Source organism: Strix uralensis, chromosome Z (genome assembly GCF_047716275.1).
Source record: "Strix uralensis isolate ZFMK-TIS-50842 chromosome Z, bStrUra1, whole genome shotgun sequence".
Taxonomy (NCBI): Eukaryota; Metazoa; Chordata; class Aves; order Strigiformes; family Strigidae; genus Strix; species Strix uralensis.
This window is the reverse complement of record NC_134012.1, coordinates 15,169,218-15,184,691: the sequence shown is the minus strand read 5'-3', so window position 1 is coordinate 15,184,691 and position 15,474 is coordinate 15,169,218. Positions and strand designations below refer to the sequence as shown.

Below are 15,474 nucleotides of genomic sequence, written 5' to 3'. Positions count from 1 at the left end.
CGTGAAAAAAAAGTTTTCCATTGAAATTATGCATATTCATAAGTAATTTGCTGTCTGCATTAAAAATACAAACACTTGTTTAATTTTCAAAGAAATATACAATGTTAAAAGTAACAGCTCATTCATAAAGAAGAGAAATATCTAAAGATTTTCTTTGCAGTTTTTCTCCTTCTGAATGGTCCCTCTCAGGTCTGTAACCTAATCTCTAGTACATTCAAATGAAGCTTCTAAATAGCAAGCTATTTTAAGGTTTATGCCAAAGGCATGTATTGGAGTACTTAAGTACAGTAACAAGTAGCATTCACAGCCTGATCAACTCGTATGAAATGTACAGTTTTTGAAGCTGAAAAAAACCCACTGGTGCAGAGCTAAGCTTCTATGCAAGAGTAAACTCAGGATGTAAGGGAAACGAAGGAAAGTCAAACATGGCCAAAGCTGAAACCAAAATAAAGACTACTGCAAGAGTTCAACATAATGCTAATTTTCATTTACACTACAAAAAGGGAGTAACTATTTCTCCTAGACTATCAATGTTTAAAACAAAGAAAAAGCCTAACTACCATTCGTTAAACATCACAGAGGTATTCCTACATTTCAAGAATTAATCTGACATATGGACCATTCATTCAGCAATCAAGCAAGCTGAAGTTTCAAAAGAATGGTATGGGGAAGAGATCTCTAAACTTTTCAGTATTTTTTTTTTAGAAAGCAAACTTCTTTATGGGGAAAGCCTTTTCAGAAGCTCCGAGTATGTATCATTATGCCATAAGCCTCTGAAATGCTTAAATTTTAGCTTGCAGCTTTTTGTGTCAACCTTTATTTGATACGGCATCTCAGTCATTTTTTTAGACTAATTTCTTGAAGCAAGGTTAACATGTCCACTTCTCATATCTCAAGGTCTTGCACAATCCTAAAGATAAGTTAATTTAGACTGTGTTTTGCCAGATATTCAAATAAGAAGACAATTCTGAAAACTTTAAAATTGCAATCTGGAATATTTAGAGTGGGGAACATTGTAATGACAACCTTCACCATTGAGTGTTTTGTGATACTACTTAGCAAGGAGAATGGTTAAGCAAAATAAAACTGAACCCCAAAAAATGAGTGGACAGGAAGTCATTATTAAAAACACCTGCTGGCAATGTAGAACTGATCGTGATAAAATGAAGCGCAGTAGATGATGTGTCACCAAAGCAACTACTTTCATGCAAACCGAGGCAGCAAATTTGAAGAACTGAACCAGAATTGTAAGCAAGTAAACTAGTATGGTTCCTTTTACATGAGTCTAGATACCAAAAAAAGAAAGTACAAACAAAACCAAAATTAATTTCTATTAGAATAAGGACTGACACAGTCCAGAAAAAAAAGAGAGGCTCTTTGAGGCTTGCTTTGTGCACATGAAAAATCAAAAAACACACATTTAGGTTCAAAGACAAAAAAACCCAAAACAAAAGGGGGAAATAAAAGTGGCATTCTAAATGACCAGTAAGAAAATTCAAAAATTTAACTCTGCTAGAATTATCAAAGAAAAAGTGCATACAAGGCAATGATAAATGCAAGAATGCAAGAATTTCAAAACAAGAGTGTAAATCATATTACATCTAAGTGGTCATAGAAAGTAAATCAAATTCTTAAAATAAAGACTAAATATCACAGATAATCTGATCAGGAATGCCTTTACCAATAAAGGAGACTACAAGAGGTATCAGCAACTTCAATTTTCACGAGTCATAGTAAAAATCTTAGTATAGTGTTCACTGCTAGCTTTCTTCAACCAATTTTGAAGCAATATGGAAATGACTATTCTGAGTAGGATAATCTCTGAAGACTCCTCAAAAACCTAAAATATATTCAGTCATACAATGTTCCATTTTGCCAAATAATAATGTACATAAGAAACCAATGTAGTGGACTTGTGGGGACCAAATTATATACTTTTTCATAATTGAGAATTTGGCCACATTGTAACGAAAACTCAGAAAAAGACCTTAGCAAGGAGTGTATTACGAAAGAACATTCAAAAGCTGCATTCTGAAATACTACATTTGATACCATTGATACCAATTTTCTTCCACTTACATTAACTGATACTTGCAGTAACTGAAGACTAATTTATCCACAGTCCATAATTTGTATAATTACTATTTCTAAAAGCAGCAAAACTGCATCAACTGTTTTTGGAAGGAATGTACCAGCTGAATCTCACAGCAAGTCTGTACAAGTGATCGAGTGCACCCTCAGCAAGTTTGAAGACAACACCAAGCTGAGTGGTGCAGTTGACACCCCTGAGAGATGAGATGCCATTCAGAGGGATCCGGACAAGCTCCAGAAGTGGGTCGATGTGAACCTCATGAGGTTCAACAAAGCCAAGTACAAGGTCCTGCACCTAGGTCGGGGCAATCCCCAGTATCAATATAGGCTGGGGGATGAAGGGATTGAGAGCAGCCTTGTGAAAAAGGACAGGGGACCAGTGGATGAAAAGCTGGATGTGAGCCATCAATGTGCCTCACAGCCCAGAAAGCCAACTGCATCCTGGGCGTCATAAAAGAAACGCGGCCAGCAGGTTGAGGAAAGTGATTCTGCCCCTCTACGCTGCTCAAGTGAGACCCCACCTGGAGTACTGCATCCACCTCTGGGGTCCTCAGCACAGGAAAGACATGGACCTGTGCTGGAGCAGTTCCAGAGGAGGGCCACAAAAATGATCAGAGGGATGGAACACCTCTCCTGTGAAGAAAGGCTGAGAGAGTTGGGGTTATTTAGCCTGTAGGAGGGAAGGCTCCAGAGAGACCTTGTAGCAGCTTTCCAGTACCTGAAGTGGGCCTACAAGAAAGCTGGAGAGGGACTTTTTACAAGGGCATGCAGTGACAGGACAAGGGCTAATGGTTTTAAACTAAAAGGGGGTAGATTTAGACTAAATAGAAAGAAGAAATTTCTTACAATAAGAGTGGTGAAACACTGGAACATATTGACCAGAGAGACTGTAGATGCCTCATCCCTGGAAACATTCAGGGTCAGGCTGGACAGGGCTCTCAGCAACCTGATCTAGTTGAAGATGTCCCTGCTCATTGCAAGGAGGTTGGACTAGATGATCTTGGAAGGTCTCTTCCAACCCAAACCATTCTATGATATTTGGGTTATTAGAAAGTAATGCAAATAGTTAAAACGAAAGTTAGAAGGCAATTATTAGGGCTCAGTATCCAGACAAACATTAAGTTTCTGCTTTTCAGAACTGCCTGAAGTCTAAGTTTTTTTACTTGGCTAATTTTTCCACCCTTATAACATAAATAACAGAACTCTGAAACCACATTAATGTATATAAACTGAAAGTTACAAGGAGTTGGGGTTTTTTTAAACGTTATTCTAACAGTAATTCTAATAGCTAGGTAGCAGTTGCCTGATGTATTAACGGTACCAGTGATTCTACAACTTGCCTCTTCAAATTTGTGCAGATCGGTAGGAAAAAAATTGTTTTATCTACACATCCTACAATTACGTTTACATTCTCTATTATCCATAACCTGCAACTTTCAACAGAAAATGAACGTCAGCCATCTGAGAAGAACCTGCAGGATCACTAGTATATGCAGTACAGAGAGACAAAAGAGTCTTCCTGTAATCCCATCTGCCTCTTACATCTAAAATGACTTTTAAGTCACAGTGGCACTAGCGGTCAGTTGAAATTATCAAGGCAATTGCTTAAAGGAAAGGTATCAGTCAAATGCCAAACATCACACTGAAGAGCCAAAGTACTTCCTTCCTTCTTTGTACTTCCTTCAGCAGACGATGAAGGAAAATAATTCTCAGCCCTCAACATGGCTTCTAGAAACAATGCTCTGGGGAGGCTGAGAACTGCTCTTGAAATTTTCTTTGTGTATTTATGACTGTCTTGTTTAAATTCCAATTTCCCCTACTCAGGGAACCTGGGGGCTACGGTAAATAAAACTATTTGAATCACAGAACCATACACAGAAACTAGAAAGTTCAATGATAAGACACTCAAAGAGCTCTGTGAAGAGTTATTCCAGCTTGACCTGACTGACTTCTGAAGAGATTTGTTTTACGTAATGACACTCCGCCTCTCAGCACCCAAGTTCCAGAATGATTAATGGCACAGCTCCTGTGCCAGATACAGCCAAGATATCTTGGCTGTTGGGTTGTACCTATAGCAAAAGCCTTTCCAGAACAAGAGCACAGAATTAGAACGTGATTTTGCCACAAGCTCTTTCTTCAGGATTCTACTTTGATTTGGTTGAATTAATTTGGTCACCTCTCTTCCACACTCAAGTGAATTCCCCATAATAAGAAAACAGTTCAGAGGAAGTAGAGCCGACCCTGCTTTCAGGGACCTCAGAACCTGCTGGACTTACCAGCTTGGGCTTCACGCTACACAAAGGCAGCAGAACTGCTTCCAGGCTTCAAACAGCCATGGAAGAAGTAGCACAGCAAACAGATTGCTTGCACACTTTAAGGGTGAAAGTTGGAGGAAAGCAAGATTAACCAAAACTCTTAAATCTAGTCTGCTACTCATGCTAAATGTCTTTTTTCTCCCTTACCATGCCCAAAACTGTTATGTTCAGTAAGTTGTGACTATTGGTAATTTCCTGCCACCTGAGGAACGGTACCATGTCAATTATGCCATTCTATTCATTCCTTGAAAGAAGGAATAAAGACACTGCAGCTATGGTAAAGCAATTTGCCAGCTGCCAGGTTTAAAAGATCCTCAATATATCCTTTGCAGTCTTTCAGAACAGTAAGCAGAAGAAGATAATTTTATTTGCTAGACAACTACTTAGAAACAGTCAAGAAAACTAATCTTGTTGAGACAGACCTTTGTATACAGGCACATGCATGCGTGTGTGTGTATATATATATATATGGAATTACTCTGAAGAAAGTATTAAATTGAGAAGCTATGATAAAAGAAAAAAAGCCTTTTCTTCTTATCTCAGTTCATTCTTAGCAAAAACAAAACAAGAAAACAGGAAGAAGGATTATTAAGTAACAAACTCAGTATTCTGAAGTTTTATTACATTATTTAAGACAGACAAAAAGTGGGGATTTGTACATGCTGAAAGGAGCCTACTGACCTAGAGAAAGATTGCTAGTAGAATTAAGCAGAATCAAGAACAAGCTTTGAAGCTTGTACTTTTAATATGGTCATTGCTGAATGTAACACGAAAAGGTGCATTTTGCAGACACAGCCCTGTAACACAATATAGGAAGATATTTTAAACACAGCTGATAACCAGAAAAGCATAAAGGAACATAAGGTCTGGAGCACCAGGAAATTAAAGTTACATATACTAAACCTACCAAGCTGTACACTGAGCCATCTCAGGAATTTCTTATACGAGGTGAAGTGGAAGAGAAGGAAGACTCATAGTTCATAATCAAAGAAGAAAAAGCTGTGAGTGTATCAATGGGTTACAGGATGATTATGTGCTGCCAAAGTGATGTCCCTAATAAAGGCCTTCTTAGGATTACCATGAAAAATAAGTCCAGTAGGTATGGAGGGGAATTAATGTTGCTTTTCAAAACGTACAGTAGATCTCACTCATGTTCTCTAAACAATTCTAATTATTCCAGGCCACCCCAAAGCCATGCTTTACCTCCTTCCTGACATTATTATTTTTAAGTACATCTTTCTTAACTCTATTTCCAGTATCTAACTATATTCATGTAGACTGTACATTTTGTAATAATCTTCTGATTCTCTTATTGACTTCTTTTGTGCAATATCCATTGGTAACTTGTAGAATATACAGTATTATCAGGTATTGAATTACAGTGCTGCTATATCCTATTTGACTTTATCTGCTCCTTAGTGACTTACAACTCTATTTCACTATATAAAAATAACAGAAGGCTAGATTACAAAATCAAGCCAAATTTGGGGCCATTTACCCTAAAACTATTTAATACATTTTTTCAGTTAGGCATTGATGCACTGAAAAAAAACCATTCCAAGCTTTTAGCACCCTCTACAGGCTAACTGTTTTGATGCAACTAAACATTTAACAGTAAAACTACTGTCATCTATGATAATCACAACAGCACACTTTAATAATTATGGCATTTTGAGAATAAAATAGGTAAACATGAATTGAAGGCCACAAGGAATTAGTTTCACTAACAAAAGAGAAAATAAGTACCCAGTGATTATGAGAGCCTATTGAAGTGCTTCAAACAAGAAGCAACAGAACCACTATTTTTATCCAGTCATGTCAGTTAAATTCTTATAAAAGTCAACTCCTATGTACTTTTTAATGTCATCTGCTCTGTGTGGTTCTCATTAAGAAAATGTTTCATGACACTGCTACTCAGAAAACAAACAGAACATTTGTCTTACCATCCCTGTTGGACAGCAAACATACGAGGCCGTTAAGGCATGTGTCAGTCACTTCGGTGATGTTAGTTGCGCATCTGCCTATAGCCTGAATTGTAGCTGCAGCAAACTGTTTATCTTGGCTTTTCACATAAGTCTAAGGAAACAGGATTTTCATTAGTCAATACATAAGTCTTGTCAACCAAAGACTTACCATATTATCCTCATAAGAGAGACATCTGTATAATAAATTAAATCTAGAAAGCTACATTGTACATTAGAAGTTACACTTTTTTCAACTCATTGTCACTTTCAGAAGACATTTTCTTGCCAGCTTTGGTCACCCATGGCCATGCAAACCTCTGATTTCAAGAAAGCTTGGGGCAGGGGGCAATTACCCAAAACCAGCAATTAGTTTGTGTGCAAGGTTGGAGGAGTTGATGAGCTCTCTCTGGAGAGGTTTCAGTTCATTTAACCGGGAGCGTCTGTGAAACTGAATAACCTACCTGCCTGAGAACCAGTACCTTTCAGAGAAATCCAGCCAGAGAACTGAAGTAATGGAAATAGACGTCATAAGCAAAGCGGAAAGAAAGGACAGACACTGTTTCACAACATAAGCAGAACATCTTGCTGACACATATACAGATATTGGAGGTAATACTATTTCATCAAATGACTTGAAATGAGGTTTGGGAATAAATGATAATGGGAAAATATTGCTAAAATTAAGACCTATAATCCAGTGACTTACAGGGTCAGTCAAGTTGCTAGAATTTGGTTTAAAGAATTTGGAATGGTTGAGTTTTTCTCATCACTTTTTTTTTTTTTTTTTTTTGGTAGCTGGAAGGAGAGTGAGAAACAAAACATTGAAACTCCTTTCCACATATAAAAAGCTCCATTATCCATTATGATATGAGACAGTTTGATTTTCATTCTGAGAATATTTTATCCTGGAAAAGACTTTAACTTGAAAAATTTAAGACTAAGAATCTAGATGAAACCAATAACGGCAATTGGCCAAGAGAGAGTATTTCATATAAAAAGAATACCCTTTTGCACAAACCTGAAATTCTCGAAGCAGAGTTGATATGTTGGCTTCATTTGCTAAATTTGTCAAGATTTCAAGCTACAAGAAAAAAACAGAACAGATATTTTATCGAAAGTAAAATATTATAAATAGTACCACATAAACACTATACTTTCATTGTATATGAAAAAAAGACACCACTACTAAAAATACCACTTAGAATTCAATAAAGTATACCAGATTTCAGTATAAACTGGTAGCAGCATTGCACTTAGGAGGAACTCTCCTTGCAAGTACACGCAAGGTTTTCAAAGAAGGACTCTAGGGTTCAGTGATTCATTTTATAAGAGCTCTAGCTTTAGTGTTGCATTGCATATTATATGGCCATGAAATACTTCTGGCAGCATGGTTTCCAATGTTATACAACAGGCCTTAGTGTATAAGAACTATGTGACACTGTAAGAAGAAATAATGGAAATCACAACTGCAGCTGGGGAGAAATAAAGTGTCCATTATATTCAGATGAACTGCAATAAAAGAATTTTAAACTCAGGAGAGAAACAGTTGCATCTATGAGACTCCTCAAATCTTAACATCAATAACATCAGACCCTGAAAGGCCTCCTCTTTGCTCCTGGTGAACAAGAGGATGATATACAACACTTGGTATATATTGTTAAGATGCTATGCTTACAGTTTGTTTTAACTTTGAAGAAGAAAGGATTCCAATACAATTTGAATGAGGTAAACTGAAGAAAAAGACAACTCTTGTCTCTGTAAAGGAAGTCATGCCTCAGAAATCTGTTGGCATTTTTTGAGTTGGATGCATACATACAAGGACACTTAATTGATACAGTCCAGCAGTTACTTCAGAAGCAATTTGGTAAGACCTGGCACCAACGACTCTTAAAGCTACATACCTAGCATAGCATACAAAGCAAGTGGATAAATGAAAGAGAGAAATAGGCAGAAAAAAAGAAGATACTATTTTACAGTACAGGAAGGTCATCAGTGGAATCCCACAAATATATTTGTTGGTCTTTTGCTTTTCAGCATATTTCTGCATATTCAGATATTCAGCATATCAACAAAGGCTGACTAAGAAAAGCTGCATGAAAACTCTCAATATTAGGTGACTGGTTGATAAAATGGCAAAAAAAATTCAACACAGATAAAGGTAAAGTAACGTTCATAATTGGGGAAAAACCTTAACTTTACAGAACATGATAGGCTCTGAGCTGATTACTACTAATTATAACTGAGAATTTGTGGCTAAAATGGGTAACCCCATGAAAATATAAGCTCAATGCTAAGCAGTGACCAAAAAAGCAAACTTTGTGCTGGTAAAGAAACACAGAACAAAACAGAAATCTAAACAGTGCAGCAGATGAATTCCAGGGTGCTCCTACAATTTAAATACTGCAGTAGGTCTCATCCTCCTATTTTAAAGCAGACAGGATGGAACTACATGTATAGGAGGTAGAGAAAAGCACAAGTTTTTCTTATGTATGTAACAGTGTAAGCTGTCCTACATTTTTCAGACATCAAGAAAGAACTGAGACAATGAAAGGAAAACCCACAATTTCTCCTTCTCCACCTCTTCACCACTGTATTACCAATTGATATGGCAGTTTAAATATATCAACTTTCACCTGTTTCAGAAGTGACTTTTCCTGCGTAACACTATGTCTTACTAGTATTCCTGACAGTTTTCATAACCATTAAATGTGGGGAAGATCTTTTTGCCTCCAACTGCCTCAAATTTACTTAGATTTAATGTTGGACTAATAAAAATATAATGGGTTGGGCACAGCCATCTTGGACTGCATCACTCTGCACATGTAAATGACGGTGCAACATGAATGTAAAATGAAAAGATACATTATTGTTTCTGTATTTAAGAAACCTTTACCTTCCTCTCCTAAACCGAAGTGCCTATGACAATCTAAAGCAAAATATGAGAAAAGGCACATAACAGTAGAAAGTTTTTTAGCTGTTGTTTTGTCAAGGATTTCACATCCGCTAAAGAATAGAGAAAACAGGAAGACAGCCTAAAACACGCATTGAGATGTGGCCTTGAGGAAAGCCTAAAGTACTTCTCATGTCAAATGCTGACTTCAAAGGGAATTTGGGACTCTAACACTGTCCCCTTTCATTCAGTGAAACAGATTTAAACTCTTTTTAAGCTAAATGTATCAAAATCTGAGATTTCATTTCTCTTCATTTAAGAGATTCTTCCTCCCACGAAAACAGCCTAACTCTAAATGTTTGAATGGCCGGTTAGATTAAAACAGTAATGATCTATATCACTGACAGGTACCAAAAACTGAGGTGGAAAAAATAGCCCATCTGCCATCTACATCACAGTAACAAGAGAACTCTCAGATAGCCTGAAAACCCTGAAGGACACTTGTGGACTTAACTAAAAGCCACAACTCTACACTTTTTAGTGAAAAAAAGGAACAATACAGAATGATGTGTGTCATATCAGTGCAAGAAAATTCTACCTTCCTGTTGCAAACAGATTTGTCCAGCAGTATATAGATGAATTTGCTTTTAAGCTCACCTTCAGTGTTTTGATCATTGTTGGGTCAGTTGATCTAACATAGAAACTCTTCAGATAAGGTTCAAACATGCCCTGAAAAGCAGAACATATTTAAGTAGCTCGCTTGTGTATCATGTAAAATGTGATTTAGAAAATTCTAAATAGGGTATACCTTCCTCTGAATTGACATAGTGGCAATATTCTGCAGAACAATATACTGCACCTCCCTAGAATTTGAAAAGAAAAAACAAGAGTTATTCTGCAAAATTACAGATACATAGAATAATGCAATATGGCAAAGAAATTCCAATTCTATTTGAATCCAAAGTTAGTTATACATTTGACTTGGCACAAACATAGACAGAAAAAGCTTATTGCCAACTGCTACAAGTTCATCATCTGCTTCACAGGAAGATGCATGATGAAACCAGGCTCTCATTTTTAAAAACTTCAATATGCAAAAAAATCACTGACATCAGTGCAATGGTGCAATTCTTCTTGTATGCCTTGGGTCTTTGTTTAAGGCAAAAATTCATTTAAAACATCAACATTCTGGCATGTCCAGAAATAGCTCATAAAAACCTTAACATTTTTTCGACCATCTTGAAACTTGAACATCTCAGGATGACACAGCTGAGAACAAAAACGCATGGGCTTTATCTGTAGTGTGGAAATAACTGCATTAGTTACAAGAACAGCTAATCCTTGCACAACTAGCAGGAATTGTTATGACTTTTTTGGTCTTAAAAAAATTTCCTAAAAATCCTTAAAAAGGACCAAAGTCTCCTGTGACATGAGTATACACTAGAAGGCATAAACATCTATCAAAAAGCAGTACTTTAACATAGTAGACTTTGGCAAGGTACAGACAACAGAATTATGTAATACTCTAAACACAAAAACATTAAACATGTTTGGAGGACATTCTCATCATTAATATGTTAGTTTAAAAGCCTCGGCAGGAGTGAGCAAAAAGAAATCTGTGTACTAGTCTAAAGCTTTTAAACTACAGAGTTTCTGTCACCAATTGCTTAAAAACTAAGAAATAATTTACACACAATTTTTCTGAACCATGAGTGCTCAAATTCTTTCATGATGCAAATCACATCCTAATAGAGAAATCATCACATCCATTATCTCCTCTTATTCAAAACTGTCTAATAGCCCTCTGGTAATTACAGCTGTTGCTTGCTAAGAAAAGTAATAATAGAGAAGTACTTAGTATCTTTTAAACCTATTTTTATGTAATTCTTACAATGGTACACGGAAACAGTCAGCTACACATGATGAAGCAAGACTGGAAATTGCTATGAACTGCTCTTCCAGGCACTCTCACCCTAACTAGATTATACTGTATTTGACATTAATTTAAAGGCCATAGGCACATAACTTCAAGGGCAAACAGCAAAAGCTTATTTCAAACTGGCTGTAATAGCAAACGTGTTTCACACAGATTGGTAACAGAGAATAGACAAACCATTCAACATAAGAAAATCAGAAGCCTAGTGTCATTTTAGGAAGTACTTGAGGTACAGGAAGGATGTGACTTCTCTTTTGATGAAATTTGAGTATAAATGAGCAGTAAAGTAATATGCAAAAATAATCCTTTCAACCTGTGAGTATAAGTTTAGTTCTCTACATTACCTGTGCGTATTGCAAACTGCTTTAGCCATTTTACTTGTCTTTGTATAAAGAGAATGGGAAGCATATTGTACTATAAAACCAAACACAAATATAACAGTGATTCATTTTTACCTGAAATAAAAGCATGAATACTCTACCAAGCCTGATTTTAGTTCTTTACTAACTTTTAAATGATAGAGACATTAGCGATGGGTGAGCTGCAGAAGTTTACAGAGAAAGAGCTCTATGGTGACTGGGCTTAGAAAAGTTAAAGCCCATCTAAGATGAGTAATCTTGTCAGACACAACAAAAGTGATTTTTTTAAAAAAGCTTTTGTCTGTTTGGTGTGATAAACTTCAAAAATTAAACCATTTTCACAACAAAGTTTTAGCCGAAAATACCATGTTCAGTTACAAGTTATTCTGAAAACATCTTAATATTGTGTCTCCTATCACCCCTTTAAGGTTTTTCACACAGATACATGGAAGTTCAAAATCTAAAAGCTGAGGGGAAAAAACTCCACTTTTATGCAGCAAATATTGGCATAATATGCCAAAACTATCAAACACAAAGAAAAAAATAGTGTTATCAATCTTATGAAACATGTGGCCAGTGAGACCCTTCATAGGAAAGTCGACAAGGTTACACTGAAGATGATAAAGTCAGAATTAGATCTCCTGAATGAAACATAAACTTGGTTCTTAAAAGCAGTCCAAGGATTAAGGAAACATAAGGGATTCAGCAGTATCAAGTGGTATTTTAACAAATATGTTGCTTAGTTTCTCTGACAACAAGAAGTCTTCAGTATAAAGTGCAGAAAAAGAAAATACACATCTGAAGACTTTAGTGCCTAGCGTGACAGTAAGAAACACCAATATAATTAAATGTCCAATAACTTCCAAAAATGAAAAATATCAAGAAACTAAACAAACTAGTTAGTACTGCCTCTATTTGTATGCTATCTAGGCAGCCATGACTCTTCTCAGAATGAAAGTAATAATTATGAATGGAACACAATACTGAATGATCACTGGATGTGATACTGAAAATGATGGAATTACTTTTAATGATCCTCATTTATTGAGCAAAAATTATTACAGAACAATTTTAAAATGAAACTCTAAAAGTGCAATAGTTATATTCTCATAATTATGGCTAAAGAAATATGTACAAAAAACTGTCACAAAAAGGTAGACATAGCAACGTACAGTCTTGACTTACCTATTACTATGGAGTAAACGCACCAATGACTTAGAAACAATATTAGCTTCAGATTTTGGTGCCAAATGCCAGTAAAGCTGTGCAACTGCCATTACCACCTAACAGAACATTCAGAACAGCATGTTAACTTTAAATTGTCATACATATCTATCACATTTGCTTCAGACCTGCAGAACTACCAAGTCACTCTTCTTCAGAAAGCAAAATGCATACCCACGTTCTTTGAAATCAACAGTGCAGATTGGGGGAAAAACATCAGAAAAAAGACAATTTTGTTTCTAAAATCAGAGCTAATTAAGTACCTCTCCTTCCTCCTAGATTTACTGTACACTATAATATATAGAAAGACAGAGGAAGAGGACAAAGAGAGGAAAAAATGTAGGTAATTCAAGTTGTAAACATGCTGATATCATCCTTCGTAACTCAGTATTGCTAGCATCAGCTGTACAAAGCATTGAGGAAATACTGTTTAAAACTTCTGCAAATTTTGTGCTTTTATTTTTATTAAATACAGGTTTAATATTACCTATTATTTGGTTTCCACTTAAAATCTTTCATTCCATTATTCTATTATGCAATTTATAAAATGACAGCTGCCTTTACTAGCAAATTCTAAAGCCTCAAATGTAACAGAAAGTAAAAACCACAGGGCTGCACACCAACATCCTGGCTAGCAAAAAGCAGAAGACTGAGACAGAAGCAACTTAAAAAACATATTTTCTTTTTTTTCTTTTCAAGCTTTCTCGTGAATAAAAGGCAAATGCTGAACTTTATGGTAATGAATAAGTCATTATAATACTGTCATGGTCAACTTTCTGTTCAAAACAAAACAAATCACAGAAAGGAGAGTCCAAGTAAAGCCATCATTATGACACTTGACTTGGTACCTTAAATCTCAGGACCAACGAAACAAAAATTATTATTCAACAATAAAAAGTGATTTAAAACATCTGAAAACTGGAAATAACTAGAGGATTTTTAGCAATATACTACAGGGATCTTTTATTACTGACAAAAATCTAAAGTCAAAGAGAAAGCAATTTAATTGCTGGTAAATTTTGTGAATGGTACAAAAATTGGTGTAATAGCAGTTGACAAACTGCACTTAAACATCTCAGTTTATTATCATAAAGTTAAAGATCATAAACATGAGAATCAATACCATATTTAACAGATATAAAGAAAATTACCTACTGAATGTGGAAAATAAGCAACGGAACCTGTTCTCAGTGCAGTGTGATGGCAAACATATCTAACACACTTGTTCTTTTCATGAGATGGTTAATATCGTATAGACACTGAACATTGATTTTAGCAAAAGGCTGTGTTCTAACAGAATTATCATTGTAAAACTGTATTCAATTAGTTTCCAAAGTCTGCTGGCAGATTGTAAGTGGTCTTGAAAAGAGGAAGACATTAGTCAGAATCTACAAATACGTTCCACAGAGAAACAAAAATCTGGTCTGTTTAGCTTAACAAGAACAGGTTAGGAGGTGACTTAATCATGGTGCAGTAATTATTTTTGCAATGATATAAATATTCATTATCACTCGAAGTCTCTTCCCAAAGACATCTAGTCTTGATTAACAGGACAAACTGAGGGTAGAAATAAAGTTCTGTGATCTGAGTAATGTCACAATGATTCACCATCAGTGTGGCTTTTTCCAGTTCTAAGAAGTTACTGGCATCTTAATCATGGAAATACTGCAAAGCATACTACACTTATGATGTCGTATCTATCCTTGAACGCTGCCAAGGTACCAACACTAAAAATCTGACTTGGATTGACAAAAAATTTAGGCATACAATTGTCTCCTTTTAAAATGTGAGACTCAAACGAAAGCACAACTTAATGATTCAGTAAAAACTATGATTTCCTTTGTGAATCTGTACCACCAACACTGACAGTTTGTGCCATCCTAGTTGCTGAGAACTTAAGCATTAAAAGCTAGCTATGGTATAGTCATCACATGCAACTGAAGCTGGATTCGAATGTTCTCATATTTTCTCTAGTATTTTGTTTGTCCTTCATATGGAGCACATATCACATTCAGTTCAGATGTTTTACTTAGAAGCTAAATTAATTTCAAAAAAGAAAGAACCACCGTACTTCTCCTGTAAGTTACTAGAGAGTATTATCACCACTTTTATGAGGTGTAGATTTTACTTTTCAATCTTAAATTTTCTAGAAGTATAGTTATTTAGTAGTTTAGCATTTTAATGAAAAAGGAATTTGTCATACAGCAGCATTTCGGCTTTGAAGCAAGGGCTTTGTATTTCGTAACAGCAGCCTGTGGTCTGGGTCCATAGTATAGATGTTTTTCACTTTCCGATCCTTTTCTTTCTGTTCTTCGTCAGATTCATAGAAATTATTTTCACTATACTCTTCCACCACCTCATCATCCTACCAAAAGACAAAATGACAAAAACATACACAAAATATTTGAATCAGCTGGTTTTACTCATTAAGGAAGTAACATACAACACCCCAATGTCATGCAAGATTTATACACTATTTTAAAAATAGCTATTGACTATTCTACCACAGTTTGCTCAAAGCAGTAAATGTACCTACATGAAAAACAGCTTAACAATATATTCAAAATTTCTTTAGAAATAGGATGAACTTCCAAATGAAATATCTTCATTAATATTATATAAACTAGATTAGGTAAGAATATTGGTATTTTTTGAACTTTATGATTTAAAATTGACATTTCTGAAAAGTCAGTTG

At 35.6% G+C, this 15,474-nt stretch overlaps 1 protein-coding gene across 3 annotated transcripts in view; it reads right to left on the bottom strand.

Moving 5' to 3' along the window:
- AP3B1 (adaptor related protein complex 3 subunit beta 1) overlaps nt 1-15,474 on the bottom strand; it is a 163,507-nt gene that overhangs the window by 84,892 nt on the left and 63,141 nt on the right. For all 3 annotated transcript variants that reach the window (XR_012627025.1, XM_074855625.1, XM_074855624.1), the window contains exons 8-13: nt 14,983-15,144; nt 12,741-12,838; nt 10,069-10,123; nt 9,918-9,989; nt 7,389-7,451; nt 6,350-6,482 (exon numbers count right to left, since the gene is read on the bottom strand). Coding sequence is in view for 2 of the 3 variants with exons in the window: in XM_074855625.1 (XP_074711726.1) it covers nt 6,350-6,482; nt 7,389-7,451; nt 9,918-9,989; nt 10,069-10,123; nt 12,741-12,838; nt 14,983-15,144 (583 nt within the window). In the remaining variant the exon portion in view is untranslated. The remainder of the gene's footprint in view (nt 1-6,349; nt 6,483-7,388; nt 7,452-9,917; nt 9,990-10,068; nt 10,124-12,740; nt 12,839-14,982; nt 15,145-15,474) is intronic.